Raw genomic sequence first — 15317 nt, 5'->3', positions numbered from 1 at the left:
TCCCCAGCCACAAGTATGTACAGTGCAGGTATGTAGGGGTCAGGTCCCAGGCGCACGTGTATATAGTGCAGGTGTGTACAGTGCAGGTACATAGGGGGCAGGTCCTCAGGCACAAGTATGTATGGTACAGGTACATAGGGGGCAGGTCCCCAGGTGCAGGTGTATACAGTGCAGGTACATAGGGGGTATGTCCCCAGGCACAGTTGTGTATAGTGCAGGTACATAGGGGGCAGGTCTCCAGGTATAGGTGCGTATAGTGCAGGTAAATAGGGGGAGGGTCCCCAGGCGCACATGTGTATAGCACAGGTACATAGAGGCAGGTCCCTAGGTGCAGGTGTGTATAGTGCAGGTACTTAGGGGCAGGTCCCCAGGGGCAGATGTGTACGGTACAGGGATGTAGGGCCAGGTCCCTAGACACAGGTGTGTGTGGTGCAGATGTGTACAATGCAGGTACATAGGGGGCAGATCCCCAGGCGCAGGTGTGTATAGTGCAGGTGGGTACAATGCGGGTACGTAGGGGCAGGTCCCCAGGTGCAGGTGTGTATAGTGCAGGTACATCTGGGGCAGGTCCCCAAGGACAAGTATGTATGGTGCACATATGTAGGGACAGGTCCCCAAGGGTAGGTGTGTACAGTGCAGGTACATAGGGGGGGCAGGTCCCCAGGCACAGGTGTGTACAGTGCAGGTACATAGGGGCAGGTCCCCAGGTGCAGGTGTGTATAGTGCAAGCACATAGAGGCTGGTCCCCAGGGGCAGGCAGGTGTGTATGGTGCAGGTATATAGGGACAGGTCCCCAGGCACAGGTGTGTATACCGTAGGTATCTAGGGGGCAGGTCCCCAAGGGCAGGTATGTACAGTGCAGGTACGTAGGGGCAGGTCCCCAGGTGCAGGTGTGTACGGTGCAGGTACATAGGGACAGGTCCCCAAGGGCAGGTGTGTATGGTGCAGGTATGAAGAGACAGGTCCCCAGGCGTAGCCCCTATGGGTGGGGTTCCATCACTGCTCCTGTGCCACCCCTACAGAGTGACAGCGCATCAGTGGGCTTGTGTATGTTTCCTGTTAGTGTCTTCAGGTCAATTCTACCTGGTGGGAATAGAGCCAGGTGTGCCTTCTCTACCTTAGCACGGCCTTGCGTGTGCCCAGCCCTCTTTCCCACCTCACTGTGACTTGCGTTGATTGGGGCCTCATTCAACAGCACACATACGGGATTTTTAACCCACTTTGTTCACGTTTATCGTGATTCTGACGTGTTTCCATCCTATTGCTGCTGTGAGAAATTATTGCAAATGTAAGGCACGAAAACACCACCAATTTTTTGTCTTATATTTCTGCACATCAGACGTGAAGACTCGGTCAGCCAGGCTGGCTCCTGGAAGTTCTTGGGGGGATCCCGCTTCAAGAGGCCCCTGCATCCCTCAACCTGTCACCCACCTTCAGAGCCAGCAGTGCTCCCCTGCAGTTCTGCTCCACACTCTTGGCTCCTGCTCTGACCCCCTCTTCCCACACAGAAGACCTTGTGATTACATTGGGCGTCCTCAGGTCACCCAGGATAATGTCCCTGTCTCAGGGTCTGTAACTCAGATATCACATCTGCAGAGCCCCTCTCGCCATGTGAGGTAATATATTCACAGGCTCCAGGGGTTAGGACGTGGATGTCCCTGGGCATCCTGGTGTAGCCACCACGGCCGCTCATTCCGGCTCTTGTCCTCCTCTGCTTCCTTTCTGTGCTCTGCGTTCTTCTCTTGGCTTGGAGTTTATAATCCTATTTTTAAAAATATTTATTTTAGAGAGAGAGAGAGAGCAGGGAAGGGGCAGAGGGAGAGGGAGAAGCAGATGCCTCCCTGAGCGGGGAGGCCGATGTGGGGCCCAGTCTCACAACCCCAGGATTGTTTCCCAAGCTGAAATCAAGAGTCAGGCATTCAACGGACTGAGCCACCCAGGCGCCCCTATAATCCTATTTTTATTTTTCTACTTCTCACTCTTAGAATGTAAACAATCTGGGGCAGCCCAGGTGGCTCAGTGGTTTAGCGCCGCCTTCAGCCCAGGGCCTGGTCCTGGAGACCAAGGATCAAGTCCCACGTCAGGCTCCCTGCCTGGAGCCTGCTTCTCCCTCTGCTTGTGTCTCTGCCTCTCTCTCTCTCTCTCTCTCTCTCTCTCTCTCATGAATAAATAAATAAAATCTAAAAAAAAAAAAAAAAAAAAGAATGTAAACAGTCATATTTATAAAGGTATTTTGTTTTCAAATCTAGCATTTATGTGGACCTCTAAGCTTCTGAATGAAACAGCAATTATGTCATGATGTCCTTGATACCTGCCCAGCTCTGCCCTGGCAGAGGGCCTGGCTTCCTGCAGACAGGGGGACACGTGAAGCACCATGTGGGAGGGGTCCAGACACAGTGCTGGACTAATGTATTCAGCTCCCCCGCCCCACCCGCAGCCCCAAGACCTGCCTCTTAGCAGGGGTGCGGGTCACAGGTCAGGAGGCGCTCTGAAGGGGAACCTGGAACCAGCACAGGGGCTGGTGCTGGAGGTCACTGGGGATGGAGAGGTGACACAGTGACGGGGCTGTGTGCAGAGGCAGGGGCGGCCCCTGGGAGGTATGAGAATGGTCCAGGAGGAGAGGAAGAGCCCTGAGAGGGAGCGATTGCGCTCCATTTACAAGGGTCTCTCCTGTTTTAGAGCCTATATCATGGCAGAGGCCCTTTGAGAAAGCCCCAGAGGAACCTTCTGATTCTCTTACAGGCCCGAGGGTGTTTTGTACTAAAACACACTGTGATTTTGCTGCTCACAGACACACGTGCATGTCCCCTCTCTTCACAGGCCAGTGTTGCACCGGAATGTCCGCTACAACTGCAGGGTGATATTCCTCAATAGGTAGGTGGCTGCTGGGAGGGAGTGCCCAGGTGACACAGGCATCGCTCCTCCTCCTGGGCTCTGCCCACCACGGACACCTGCAGGTGTTAGAAGGAGAGAGACCAAAGCTGCTGCCCAGAAGTCGCTCGAGGCAGTCTTCACGTTCCCTCGGGTCCCTGGACCTCAGCCACCCGCATAGCACACTTGCTGGGTCTAGTGGCTCTGTCATCATCCACTGGCAGGGGAGGGTGGTCCTGTGGGCTGCTCCTTGTGACCAGGTGTTCATCTCAGGAGCCATCCTGTTTTTCTGCCTGTAGGAGGATCTTGCTCATCAGGCCCAAAATGGCCTTGGCCAACGAAGGCAACTACCGGGAGCTGCGCTGGTTCACCCCATGGTCAAGGAGCCGGTAAGGCCCTGTTCCTGGCGCAGGGAAGCACAGTTTGGGACTACTGCGTGGATGTTCCGTTCATGTCTTTCCCACGCAGCCTCGGTCCACATCATGGGGAGGATTTGTAAGCATTTGGGACAAGTTCCAGCCATTTAGGTACAGCTGTTTTGAGGCTACTGGTTACAGTACAGCCAATTTATCACAGAAAATTTATCAACCACTGGGCGTCTTGTGTCTGGAGCCATCCTGCAGCCCATTGCTTTGGGCTGTCGTCTGCACGTCCTCTGTGTGGCAGCCTCCCTGGCACCTCCCATAGGTAGTCCATGTGTGATAGCCTCGGATGTCTCCAGACTTTGCCAAGCATCGCCTGGGGGCATGATCACCCTTGGGCAAGAAACCCTGCCTTGTTCTGTTGTGGGGTTACTGGGGTTTATGTACCACTGCTGCTACTACAGGTAGAACTTTCAACATTTTACCTTCAAATGGTCCATATTTTTGTGTTGGAGAACTCTGGGGTTTTCTGTACCCCCCTTCCTGCACAGTTCTTAGGACTTCTCCCAGTCCTGAGCCAAGCAGCCGCCTGCCTCTCTCTGACGAGTTGCTCATTCCCTGGAACACGGCATCCAGTAAATTCCAGAGGTTCCCACCATGCCCTCCTGAGGCTGATTTCTAAATCATGGCATACTCCTCAAGCCAGGTGGGAGAGAGGCACGGGGCAGGCCATGGGGGTGTACCACTCTCCCCAGATCTCTGTGTGGTCGCCAAACCAAGAGCTCCCCGAACCTTGTTCTTTGCAGTTTTCTGGAAGCTTCATTATAGGGCACGAATGATTAAATCACTGGCCTTTGGCCACTAACTCAACCCCCAGCCTGGCTCTCTCCCCAGGTCTGGAGGATCTTCAACTGCCAGACTCCTGGCTTGGCTGCCCTGGCAACCGTGAGAGCTTTCCCCGCCAACATGTATTAATGTAACAACAACACCTTTGTGGCTTTTATCTCTGGAAAATCCCAAGGGCTTTGGGAGCTCAGTGCCAGGAAGACCAAATGTTTCTTATGATAAATCATAATTTCACACTTTGTAAGCTGCAACCCAAGGAAAGTGAATTTTTGGACACCTTCCCTGCCTTCAGATGTCTTTATTGGACCCTTACATGTGATGAATAGTTTTACAGAATTTAAAAAAAACAAACAAAAAAACCTAGCTTCAAAATAACTTTTGTGCATAGTTTTAAACATATCATTTGAAGGATTGCCTTTGGCTCACGCCCTTGCTGGGGAGAAGCCTGGTACTACTCCATCTTCTTTGCTCTCATCTCATTATTTTCTTTTCTCCAGGGCACATGGAGAAACTTCTCGGTATCCTTAGTGTTTTTCAATTTTGTTATATGGGCCTTGGGTGAGGTCTTCTGTGGCCCCGTAACGCAGAGACCCCAATCCTGTAGTTTTGGGAAAGGTCGTCCGTCCTTTCTAGGAAGTTTCTGTTCTGTTTTTTGTTTCTGAAACTCCTCTTGTTGGGGGATTGGACTTTGTAGACTGTCTTCTCTGCTCTTATCTTTTCTTTCCCACATTCTAGAAGATTTTATCATCTTTCTATCTCTACTGAAATTTAAGTTTAGTTAGTTCTCTTATTTTTCATTTGAGAGCTCTTTCTCATTTTCTCATATTTTCTTATGTAAAGCACCTTTTTTGAAGACCCTCGTTGATCCGGGCCACACAGTGGGGTTTGTAGCACTTAAAGAGCAGGTGGTCACTTGGAGGTGGGAGGTCAAACCCTGACTCTACTGTTTGGCTGGGCCACTTCAGGCCAGCAAAGCAACCTGACTTTCTGCACCTTGGGGACGGTCATGGCAATGATCCCATGGGGTTGTGGTCATGAATGACATGAGGATGACATGAATCTGTGTGTAAAGCGCTGAGCACAGCATCTGAGGGATGTTAACATGGCACCCATGTATTTGTGGTCTCTTTAGTTTTGAGAAGAGAGCTGGCAGGTGGTGGGGACCCAGCAAATATTTGTCGAATGCCCAAAGGTTACTGCTCAGGTGTATAAAGGACTCACAAATCAATAAAAACCAGAAAAAATATTCAATCAGAGAAACTCAAACAAAAAATAAAGGTACAAAGAACAATGGAAATTGGATAGAAGTGAAAAACAAATGTGTGAATAGATGCTGAATGTCACTAGAACTCAGGTTGTTATAACCTGGCACCACAGCGAGATTTCTTTCTGCGCCACCAGAGTGACAAAATTAAACGGTTGGAGAGCGCCAGGTCCCGGCAAGGATCCCAGGCCAACTGGGACTTTGGAAAAGTTGGGTGTTGCCTTGTGAGGGGCACCAGTGTCCCCCGTGCACCAGCAGAGTGGGGACAGAGGGGGTCACAGCGAGGCCAAGTGACGGGGGTCACTGGCTGTTGGGGAGCGCAGCCAGTAGCACGGCCGTTCCTCCACGGGTAGAGCTTCAGCCAAGTGTGGCCTCTACCTTCCTCGTCACATACACCCAGTGGTTTTGACCTACCACAGGGACTTGAGTTTTGTGACCATTTCTCTTATTTCCCAGTTTCAGAGGCTTTTGTTATTTTGCTGTTGTTGTCCAGGAGCCTTTGCATTCAGGCATCATGGGTCCGTGGTCTTATGGGTCTTTCCTCTGCTCTCTGCCCACTTACCGTATCTTCTCCTGTGGTTTGTTGCCAACCTGTCCTCTGTGCCATGTTCCCCGGGAGACTCTGTCCTGCAGATCTGTGCCCTTCCAGTGTTTCAGACCCTTCTCATCCTATGCAAGCTCCCTTTCTGTCTTTTTATATTGTCTGATCATCTCTTCTTTGAGATCTCCTACTGAGGTGTGTTGTCTCTGAATTTCCTGGGAGCATTACATCTCTTGTCTCTGCCGTGTGGATATGTGGGTCTCACGGTGGCTCCTTCAGACCGTCGCTTGTGTGATTATGCCTGTGGAAGGGGTGGCTGCTCACCAAGCTGGAGCAGCCACCTCATGCTCTGGCACTGTTGAAACGACAGAGATTTTTACCTTCTTTTTTTTTTTTTTTTTTTTTTTTTTTCAAGAATTTAACTCCCAAATTCACAGAGGTAAGATCTTTTCTGGTTGCCTCTCAAGTCTATCCATTTATTGCTATGATAAAGATACACTTTGGTGGAGAAGTTTGTTTTTTGTTTTTTGTTTTTTTTAATTTTTTTATTATCTATTTATGAGAGTCATACAGAGAGAGAGAGAGAGAGAGAGAGGCAGAGACACAGGCAGAGGGAGAAGCAGGCTCCATGCACCGGGAGCCTGACGTGGGACTCGATCCCGGGTCTCCAGGATCACGCCCTGGGCCAAAGGCAGGCGCCAAACCGCTGCACCACCCAGGGATCCCAGATTTTTACCTTCTGAGCGCTGTGCCAAAATGGTCACAATAGTTGGGCATGTTACCATGTCTCTGCCCTAGTAGTGACCACATGACTCATTCAGGCCTCTTAAGATATTAGAAAAAAAATAACCCAGTTCTTGACTGTAGATAATTTAAGAATCTACTCATTTTCATTATGTTCTTCAATGCACCCTGAGATTTAAGCATAGTAAGACGGGGGGCACAGGGGACTCTCGTAGCTCCTAGGGGGCAGAGAATGCTTTTGATCGATATGGCCAAAACTGGTTTCTTGGCAGGAGTACGCATCTAGAATTTTTCCCAAGGATGTTGGCTGGGGAGAAAGGGCATCCAGCCAGAGAAGGGCACAGGCCATTCAGAGGAGGCAGGTATGGGAACCATGGGAAGAGGTCGGGCCAGCCTGAGCCAAGCTTTGGATGAGAAGGTACAGGGCGGACTTTTACTCATGCTATTCTGGCTCTTGGCGAGCCCTGGCAAAGCTCACCTGCCACATGCAAGGTGACCGCCGGCCTTGGAGCAGAGACTGAGAGCGAAGGTGAGCACATGCTGTCTCCTGGCGTTCTTGCTTTGGCCTGGTGCTCAGTGGGTCTTGGTGGGGGTGGAGGGCAAGGAAAGGAAGGGGCCTTGGGTGGGGGGGCTCTTCTCTTTAAAGTGAATTTTGACACAGTGATGTCGCCGTCGGCAAACCTGCAATTGATGGATTTGAGGGCTTCCTGTGGGGTGGCGGGGTGGCTCAGAAGTCAGCAGAGTGTCCACATGTCCCCATCCCTGTTCTTAGCGTGGGAGAGAAGGCAGCGTTCCAACGGCCCGGCCTTATAGTTATACCTAAGTAATAGCGCTGAAGTCATCCTGGGAGGCTTTTGTGAATTCTCAGTTTGTTTCTTGAAAAAACAAACATACGCAATTAAACATCTCAGCAGTATGTCTTGTAATGGCCTACATGCGGACGGGTCTGTGAACCTTCGATCACCTTCTATCTCTCTGTGCGGCCCCTTGGGAGGCCTTGTACTGTGTTGTTCTACTCTGTCCATCTTGTACACTTTGGAGCATAATTCAACCATTTCACGGATAACATAGGTTTGTAATTGTGTGTCAGGCTAAGGCGGTGTGGTGTGATCCTTTGGACCCAGACATTCCACCTAGATTTCCCCCTGGGGAAGTGTAACCACTGTTGAGAGAATGCCCATGACACATGTCTCAGGAGCCCTGGACACCAGGGCGCAGGGAAGCTGAGGCGGTCGAGCTCCTGGGCACTGTGGTGTCACTGAGTAAGATGCCCCAGAGCTTCATCTGTCCGTCCTGTACGCCTCTGTTTCCCTGACGTCGATCGCAGTGGCTGGTGTGAGTGCCTGACAGCCCTCACCGCCGAATCATGAGCTTGGAGCCCCCAGTGTGCTCATCCTTAGATCTGTGGTGTTTCCCTCCCCAGGCAAACAGAGGAGTATTTTCTCCCCCGGATGATACAGGACGTGACAAAGCAGGTGAGTGGATCTCGTCTTCCAGGCAAATGTCACTGCTCTAGGCTAATGGTGTGGCACGTGGAGCAGGACCCTTTGGGGCAAGGCTACCAGAACTGCCCCAGCTGCCGAACAAACAAAACCAAACACAGGGAGAGATTCCTGCACACGGAGGGAGGATGGAACCCCCAGTGGTGGGGGTGCCTCCATTCTCTTGCATCGCAGATGCTCTGCTTATTCGTGCCTTACCCTCTCCTCTGGCTCACCCTGCCAGGGTTCCCAGGGGGGCTGGGACTCCCAGGGAGCTGGGGAGGAGTCCCCACCTTGCCTTAATGGGCTGTTTCTTGCTGGGGCTGCAGCTTGGGCCCAGGGACCACCCTAGAAGCCAAATTAGCGGGGGCAGGACAGTTCAAGGAACTTTACCGCACGGCCTGTTCATTCTGTGAAGACCCAGCATCAGAAATCTGTCTTGTCCATTGGACCTGCCAGCCAGGCCTTCAGAGCTTTGATCATCCAGCCTTGTCTGGCAGCTTCACCCACCATCTTCCTACTGGAAGCTGCGGGGCTGATGGCTGGAACCTTGTTCGACCCACTTCTCATGGGTGCTTGGAAGCTGGGGGCACAGAAGGGGTGTTTTAGCAGGGCTATGACTTCTCTAGTTTCTGCCTGAATGCCCATTCTGGTTGCCCATTCTGGTTGCCATTTCATAAGAAAGCACCACAGATGGAGGAGACGTAGTGGAATAACAGATACTTACCTCTTAGTCCTGGAGGCTAAAGCCCGAGGTCCAGGCACAGGCAGGCGGGGTCCCCCTGAGGCCTCTCTGCCTGTGTGTGGATGGCCGTGCTCTCCCCAGGTCCTCATGTGGTCGGCCTCCGGGCATGTCTGTGTGCTTCTGGTAGGGAGCCTGGTTGTATGGGATCAGGGCCACCCTGGTGACTCCATTCTTACCATAACCACCTCTATGAAGGACCCAGCTCCAGATACGGTCACAAGTCTGAGGTGCTGGTGTTCAGGGCTCCAACATCGGAATTTGAGTGGGATGCAGCTCAGTCCACGACACCAAGTTCTCTCTACCCCTAATTACTACACTACAAGGATTTATAGAATCTCTCCAGTGGCGGGGCTGGCAGGGATTTAGCCGATCATAGGGAGGACTGAGCTGAAACACGGTCCCACTCCCCTGCTTCCCACCGGATTCCAGCTCCATTTGCCTCTTGACTGTCAGCATCTTTCTCTGTCTCTTCCCTGGAGGACAGTGGCCGCCCTGGTCCCTGGACAGAGGTTACCTCCTCTCAAGAGCCAGACTGTGTCTCTGGCATGGGCTTTGATTTGTGAGCGAGGCTCTTCCAGGGGCCGGCTTGGGCTCAGCACCTTCTGCATGGATAGTCAGGGTCAGGCAGGCTGAAGCTTGGGCAGGGACTCGCAGCCAGGTCTGGTCACCTCCAAAGTGACCTGGAAACTCATCTGACCATGAACTGCAACAGCGAGCACATTTTAATATGGTCCTGACCCAGGATAGACTGTATGTGTGTGGATTTCCATGTGTCTGTGTCTCCGGGGTGGGGGTCAGGGGGGCGCTGTCTCTGGAACAGACCTGTCTGCAGTAGTCCTGAGTGAGATGCTCCCAATTTCATTCCGGGATTGTAGCATCCTACAGACCATCCCAACAGAGACGCACTAAGCTGGTGTGGGACATAGTCTGTGGTTGGAAGGATTTTGCTTGGTAGTTGGTTGAAGCTGGCTGTGTGAATTGGTCCCAGAAACTGGATTAAAGTTCTGGAGTGTGTCCGGGAGCGAGGCACGGACAGCCCAGGACCTGCCATGCATGGACACTTTAGGCCGGGGCTGGGGTGCGGTCAGTGAGCATGCATTTGTGTCTGTGCTTTACCAGCCTGTTGCTCCAAGCCCTGGCCTTGTCACGGCAAGATGGTGTGTGGAATCCAGCCGTGCCAACGTGCTCAGATTTGCGAGGTGCCAGGCAACCCCACAGTCCCACAGCGGCCAGTGGGGGTCCTGGGTGAGGGCTTTCCTCACAGCCACATTGAACCGTGAGCTTGTCCTTGGCAGGAGGCATCTGAGAAGAAAGAGCCAGGTTCACACAGTCATTCTTGCCCTCAGCAGTAAAAGGTTGTTGAACTCACACATTCCTGCAGTCAGGGAGCCTGACCAAGTGCCCTAGGACGCGTTCCAAGCCTCAAGATTATTTCTTGTCTCATTGTAACTTTGGGTTTAAGAGGGTGGCCAAGTTGGGCCTAGGACAGCGTGTACCAGAGAGGTCAGCATGCCTGTCAGAGCATTCCACGCCCGCATAGCCAGTCAGCACACAGTTGTCTCAGGGCCTCATCACACCTGTCTGGCAGCCTGGGAAGGGTCCACCCCTGACCCCTGAGCTCCCGCCACTTCTGGCCCTGCCACCCAGGAACTGGTGGATTTTCCTCAGGTTTCTTGAATGAGACTCAGGTCATGGCAGACCTGGGGCAAGGGGTGGGGACTGAACCAGTCAGACTGTCAAAAGCGTGGGTGATGCAGAAAAGTCCATAGTGCCACGGCCATTGTGGAGTGGCCCTCATGAAATGAAGCCTTTTACTCTTTTTTTTTTTCTTTTTTTTTTTTTTTTTTTTTTTTTTAGATTTTATTTATTTGAGAGAGAGTATGTGTGCATGAATGGGGGGGAGCAGCAGAGGGACAGGGAGAAGAAGCAGGCTCCCCAGTGAGCAGGGAACCTGACTCAGGATTTGATCCCAGGAGCCTGAGATCATAACCTGAGCCAAAGGCAGATGCTCCACCCACTGAGCCACCCAAGCTCCCCAAGACTCTTTACTCTTAATAACAGTGACTATAGGAATGTATGCTGATGGAAACTTCAAGAGTGGAGTGCCATTTGTCACAGCCATAGTGAGCCCTGTGGCCACGCCAGAGCACAGCCACCAGCTAGTGAATGCTGTGACCACAGGCCGTTGGTGTTAGCAGAGATGTCAACTGGTGCTGGGCCACCTGGGCTAGGAATGCTCCCAAGCTAAGGAGGGACTCACTAGGGCTGGAAGCAAAAGGGCAGCAAGGTTAGAACACAGCCCAGACGGGGCATGACTAAGGGATCTCATGCACCCTGTCCTCTGCAGGAAACTGTGCCCTTTGGAGACGCAGTGCTGGCCACCCGGGACACCTGCATTGGGAGTGAGATCTGTGAGGAGCTCTGGACGCCCCACAGGTCAGCCCAGCCCCGTGCACACAGCAGCACTGTCGGCGTGGCCATGGGCTATGGAGATAACAGGGCTGGGAGGGCGGGTCAGGGCACACAGCCCTCTTTCTTCCTGTCAACTGCCTCTGCCCACAGCCCACACGTGGACATGGGTCTGGATGGCGTGGAGATCTTTACCAACGCCTCGGGCAGCCACCACGTGCTGCGCAAAGCCCACGCCAGAGTGGACCTGGTGACCATGGCCACCACCAAGGTAGGCATGGGGCTGCAAGGTGGCCGCTCTTGCTGGGCAGCATGACTCAGCGAGGTGCCGTGTTGTCTGGTCACTCACAGGATGGGTTTGGGTTCAGCAAAGCCAGGTTTGGGTCTTGGCTTTGTCGTGTGGGGTTTGTATTCCATGAACCCCCCACCTTCTCCAGTCGTGTAAGGCTGCTGGGAGGCGGTAACGGACATTGGGCCTGATGCCTGGTGCTTTGGAAGGCCCGGGGGTCCCAGCCCTAGGCCTCCGGCTGTGTGCATGCAGTTTCCCTGCAGGGAGCTATTTATGGCATGGTGGGAGGTGACACCTCTGCTATCACTCACATTTTCCAGAATGGTGGGATCTACTTGCTGGCCAATCAGAAGGGCTGTGATGGGGACCGGCTCTACTATGACGGGTGCGCCCTGATAGCGATGAACGGCCACATTTTCGCACAAGGGTCTCAGTTCTCTCTGGACGACGTGGTAAGAGCGGGCTCGCATGCCTGAGGGAGTGTCTACTTGGTTCTGTGACTGTGCTCTTACTCAGGACTGTTTCCTCGAGGACCCCCAGAGCCAGGGGGCTCATGCGGCTCATAGCAAGTCCTACCTGCTGTGATGGCTCCACCTTGGCCACAGTCAGGAGATGGGCCCCCACATAGCATGCAGCCCAACCTGGACAGATGAGACCACTGCAGCCTGTGAGTCACCCATGTGCAGCACATGAGGGACCCTAGCCTCACAGAGTCACCGTTGGGGACAAGCCAACAGGCAGGCGATGCGGGGGGCAGGCTGTGTTGTGAGAGCAGAGTGGGTGACCCCCGGATGTGGGGTTGGAACCCTCCTTGGGAATAAGCAGGAGCAGGTCCTAGTATGTGCACGAAGAGGGTCCCCATTCACAAGAGTGGAGCGGAGGAGAGCTCAGTGAGGCCCCTTGGGACTCACTCTTCCCCCACACGTCCAGGCACATGTGTGTTAACTGTAGGCTCAATTCTACCCTGGCCTGAGTCCTGGGAGCCCCATGCTCCTCAGGGGGAGGCCTCGCTCCAAGGGGCCATGTGGTCTCACTGGACACAGCCAGCTGGCTGGGGTTGGTCGTGTCTGCACAGATTGCTGTGGGATGCACTCAGAAGAGGCATCACTGCAGCCCCAGGGCACAGGGACACGGCAGGGGCAAGGCCAGTCAAGAGGGCCAGCTGAGAAGCCTGGTCTGTCTTCCCCTTGCTGGGGCACAGGCCTCTGCGAAGCTGATGGAAACTCGCCCCCTTACAGAGAACATGGGTGTGGGCGCCGTCTGTCCAGTTGTCCGTCTGTCCAGTTGTCCGTCTGACCATGCTGGACACGAATGTCCCAATGTCCCTCCCAGGGGAGGCACCTGAGGAGAAAGTCCTCGTGGAGAATTGTTTGCTCTCCCTTTTGTTTCTGGTTTTTGCTTTTAAATTCAAAAAAAAGGATACTGCTGTTATTGCCAGAAACGGACATGCAGGCCAGCCCCACCGCAGGTTCAGATCATCAGCCCCAGCTTCACGGTGGGCCCTCACGCGGCATTAGCCCCCATCACTGAATCCACCTGCCTTTGGGGGGCAGATGGGTAGAAATGCTAATTCAGAGGCAGCTAGTAGCAGCGCAAGCTCACAGCATGTTGTAAATTCTCCGTAACTCTAACATCATTCACTTTTTTGTGCTCACGTCAGCGAGGCCAGGTGACACCTGGTTCCTTCACAGCCTTGCTGGAGTTGTCGTCAGGGACCTGGTTATAAAACCAAACTTGGTTTCAAAGTGGAGCAAGTGAATTCCATGATGATTTCTTACCCGATGGGCAGGAGTTTGGCGGCAGGGACACCCCTGCCATGGTCGCCCAGGCCCTGCTTGCCACTTGACGGCATCCCCAAAGGCCTCCAAGTGTTTAGCATTAGCCACAATGAAGACGGAAGGGTTTGACTGGAAAGGTCAAGTTCGTGCAAAAGGCAGTGTGTCTTCCTCACCCCAGTGGACTGCCCGGCCATCCTTAGGCCCAGTCGGTGTGGCCAGACCCTGGGCTGGGCATCAGAGACGTGTGCACCTTGCCAGGGATTGACTGGCATAGGTTGAGGGTCAGCTGCACCAGGAGAGCAGGTTCTGGGCCCCAGCAGGCCTCACAGCTGGACCCTCGCAGACCTGCATTTGAAGCACACACCCAGGTGTTGGCAAGCACGTCTCCCATTGGGGCCCCTCAGGCTAGAATTCTCTGATCTTGTCAGAGTGTTCGGGGAGGGACGTGGCATCCCTGCCCTGCCGCTTCCTACATGATCCAAAAGAATTGTGTGGCACACGGAGCCATCGCACAGAGCCACAGGTCCGTGGACCCTTCCCTAGGACGTGCTTCTTGGGCTCTTTGAAACTCTCAGGCTCTCTGACAACCGAGGGACACCTCGGTCAGGCGTTCAGGGAAGAATGGAATGGGGCCATCTGCTCATGAAAAGATTCACACCATCTCTGTCTTTTTATCTTTTGTGGCCTCACACTTCCCTTGGTTTTGTCTCGTGGGAAGCACCATGGCTTTGGTGGTCCTTCACTCTGGGAAATGATGAGAGAACTGGAGGACAGATAAGCTCCTTTTTCTCTTTCTCTCTGGATGTGTCCAGCTTGGGTTGGGCCCAGTGCTGACAACGGCAGCTGCCCACAGGCCTCTTGGTGGGAGGGGGTGGCTGCAGCTGCCTCACATCATGCGGTGCTGCACAGGACCAGCTCTCACGGCCCCCGACTTGCATGCAGTGACACAATGTTTTCGTGACATAACTAGGAGTTTTTTGTTTGTTTTTTTCCATAAAGAAAGGGATCATGTATATGAATTAGAACCTTCTCTTTTTTGCTGTTTTTTCGAGATTTTATTCTTTTTCTATATTGTGGTATATTTGGACTCTTAATACTCCTGTCTGTTTGAGGTTTAAAGACAGTGAAGTGTCACCCGCGGTCACACAGGCAGCACATCCAGGCCCTCACGTGGATTGCCGGGGCTCTGGCTCCACCTCTCAGCCGTACCCCGGCTTGGCCTTCCCCTGCGTGGGCTTGGATTTGGGGTTGCCTCTCCTCCTGATCACAGGGTGGCTGCAGCACCTCCAGCTATCTCATCTCCACATAACCACACATAAAGCGGAAAAGTGGCCCTCACTCCCATGCTTCTTTTTAAGAGGGAGACACTGTCTCAGAAGTCCGTGGCAGATATGGATTGGTGGAATCGGATCCTGTGCCGGGATTAAGGTCCCACTGCCCCGTGTCTGAGTTCACTGGAGGCTCTGGTGGCAACAAGGAGAGGGAAGGGCTTTGGGTCAGTAACACTGGCTGGACCCCTAGGAACCCACAGGTCCCTAGTCCCTGCCTTAGAAGGTGTGACTTGCATGTGCAACTTGGGACACCTGTGAGAACAGCCAAATCACACGTGTGAGTGGAAAAAACAGGAAATCACACTTTCTCTCCGAAACCTCTTCCCCAGGAAGTCCTCACCGCAACTTTGGATTTGGAGGATGTCCGAAGCTACAGGGCGGAGATTTCATCTCGAAACCTGGCGGTGAGTTCGTAAAGACATATGCGGGTGCTCGAATGCCCCGGGGACTCTTTAAAAAAAATTTTTTTAAGAGAGAGAGCAGGACAGAGGGGTGAAGGGAGAGGGAGAAGCAGACTCCCCGCTGAGCAGGGAGCCTAATGCGGGGCTCGATCCCAGGACCCTGGGATCATGATCTGAGCTGCAGGCAGACACTTCACCGGCCACCCAGGTGCCCCTAAAATGGTTTTTAATGACCACGTTGTGGAGCTGTTTTTC

At 53.2% G+C, this 15317-nt stretch overlaps 1 protein-coding gene across 5 annotated transcripts in view; it reads left to right on the top strand.

Moving 5' to 3' along the window:
- The window catches only part of NADSYN1 (NAD synthetase 1), a 38541-nt gene that overhangs the window by 6576 nt on the left and 16648 nt on the right, over positions 1 to 15317 (top strand). For 4 of the 5 annotated variants that reach the window (XR_005982689.1, XM_041722214.1, XM_041722216.1 and 1 more), the window contains exons 4-11: positions 1340 to 1616; positions 2821 to 2874; positions 3171 to 3260; positions 8052 to 8103; positions 11202 to 11290; positions 11417 to 11534; positions 11873 to 12004; positions 14991 to 15065. Coding sequence is in view for 4 of the 5 variants with exons in the window: in XM_041722214.1 (XP_041578148.1) it covers positions 1340 to 1616; positions 2821 to 2874; positions 3171 to 3260; positions 8052 to 8103; positions 11202 to 11290; positions 11417 to 11534; positions 11873 to 12004; positions 14991 to 15065 (887 nt within the window). In the remaining variant the exon portion in view is untranslated. The remainder of the gene's footprint in view (positions 1 to 1339; positions 1617 to 2820; positions 2875 to 3170; positions 3261 to 8051; positions 8104 to 11201; positions 11291 to 11416; positions 11535 to 11872; positions 12005 to 14990; positions 15066 to 15317) is intronic. The other variant, XM_041722215.1, reaches the window with a different exon arrangement.

The sequence above is a fragment of the Vulpes lagopus genome, chromosome 11 (genome assembly GCF_018345385.1).
Source record: "Vulpes lagopus strain Blue_001 chromosome 11, ASM1834538v1, whole genome shotgun sequence".
Taxonomy (NCBI): Eukaryota; Metazoa; Chordata; class Mammalia; order Carnivora; family Canidae; genus Vulpes; species Vulpes lagopus.
Note: the sequence above shows the minus strand (reverse complement) of the source record. Positions and strands in the feature narration are given on the sequence as shown.